General features: G+C 37.3%; 1 protein-coding gene across 2 annotated transcripts in view; it reads right to left on the minus strand.

Annotated features, from left to right (window-relative positions):
* The window catches only part of LOC118739700 (G2/mitotic-specific cyclin-A), an 11,030-nt gene extending 10,051 nt beyond the window's left edge, over positions 1–979 (minus strand). The window contains exons 1-2 of one of the 2 annotated variants that reach the window (XM_036471200.1): positions 713–979; positions 30–248 (exon numbers count right to left, since the gene is read on the minus strand). In XM_036471200.1, the coding sequence (XP_036327093.1) occupies positions 30–248; positions 713–967 (474 nt within the window). In that variant the 5' untranslated portion in view covers positions 968–979. The remainder of the gene's footprint in view (positions 1–29; positions 249–712) is intronic. The other variant, XM_036471198.1, reaches the window with a different exon arrangement.
* Positions 980–1,325: the final 346 nt, after the last annotated feature.

Here is a 1,325-nt window from a genome sequence, read left to right on the forward strand (position 1 = left end):
TAAATATTTTCCTTTTCTGTCTGTGTGATTTCTGTAGATGCAATCGCCGATGTATACGAAGTCGAAGTGGACGAATCAGCGGCTACAAAATGTGGTTGAAAATATTTTTGGACCATATCTGGTTGATCTTCATATACAGAAAATGATTGAAACTGTTCCACTACGGTTTTCTTGACCGCTGCCGCCGCTGCAGCGAATATTGCAGTATTCTCATTGTGTGTGTTTGCATTTCCAACTTCTCGAAACGCCTAGATTAAATAACAAAAATATTTTATGAAGAATGAACTAAAACCGGAATTCAAGTAAAAATTTAATAAATTCCACACTATTTTTTAAATGGGTGAATATCAAAATATGTCCCACGCCTTAAATAAAAGATTTCAACGCATTATATGCTTGTTGGGTAATCTTTTATGTAGGTATTTATCTTGTTTTTAGTGCTTATAATGGAAACCCGTTATTAGTGTGTAGATCTCTAAAGTCCTGTTACAGAAAGGTTTAGTATTATTGTAATAAACTGATACTGCTAGAATAGACTCTATTTTCTGAACTTTAACCTTTGCATTTTTTGGCAACTGTGAGGGAACTTTTTAATTATTGAATAATGAATCTGCATTACCTCAAAATAAAAACAAAATATATTCCGTCGCGCCTGCGCACTTTTTTTTTAATATTTTCCTTTAAATAGGAAACCAAATACATAGGTACTTACCACTTTGCTACCCGCCATACCTCCAGCTGTGTTGCGTCCATGTCCGTTGTTTGTATTTGCGTTTAGCACAGCCAAGTTGCTGCGGCCTGCACCATCAGCTTGCTTTCCTTTTATAGGACCAGCGGCTGCTCCGAGAATAGAAGGCTGTAAGGCATTCACTCTGTTGCTGCCAGTGGCCAAGGTTTTCTCCTTTAATGCTGCAGGCATATGTGGATTTTCCTTCTCGGCATCTTGATGAATATGGAAAGTGGCCATTGCGCAATGTTCCTTTTCTCTCTTTTACTCTTATTGGCCGATCCGATATCTCAAAGTTTCTTTTTTCGCTTCGCGTTTTACGAAGTCTCGTACACTAGCAGATTAATTTAACACGGTTCCACAAAATTAATTGGCCGCTTATCACTTAACTTCCTAAAATTTCTATAAAAAATAGACAGCGCTGTATGTTTATAATTGAAGTTTTTTTCTGATCTTGACTTTTTCAAGTCTGTTTTATTGACTTTAAACTCCTAGCCCGCCACTTTGGAAATGCAGCTGCTGGATATTTACTACGGGTAAGCGGTGGCTTATTATTTAAGTTTAACTTGCGGTGCACCTCTTTGCGACCGACCAATAT

Source organism: Rhagoletis pomonella, unplaced genomic scaffold (genome assembly GCF_013731165.1).
Source record: "Rhagoletis pomonella isolate Grant_MI unplaced genomic scaffold, Rhpom_1.0 Rhpom_scaffold_00005, whole genome shotgun sequence".
Classification (NCBI taxonomy): Eukaryota; Metazoa; Arthropoda; class Insecta; order Diptera; family Tephritidae; genus Rhagoletis; species Rhagoletis pomonella.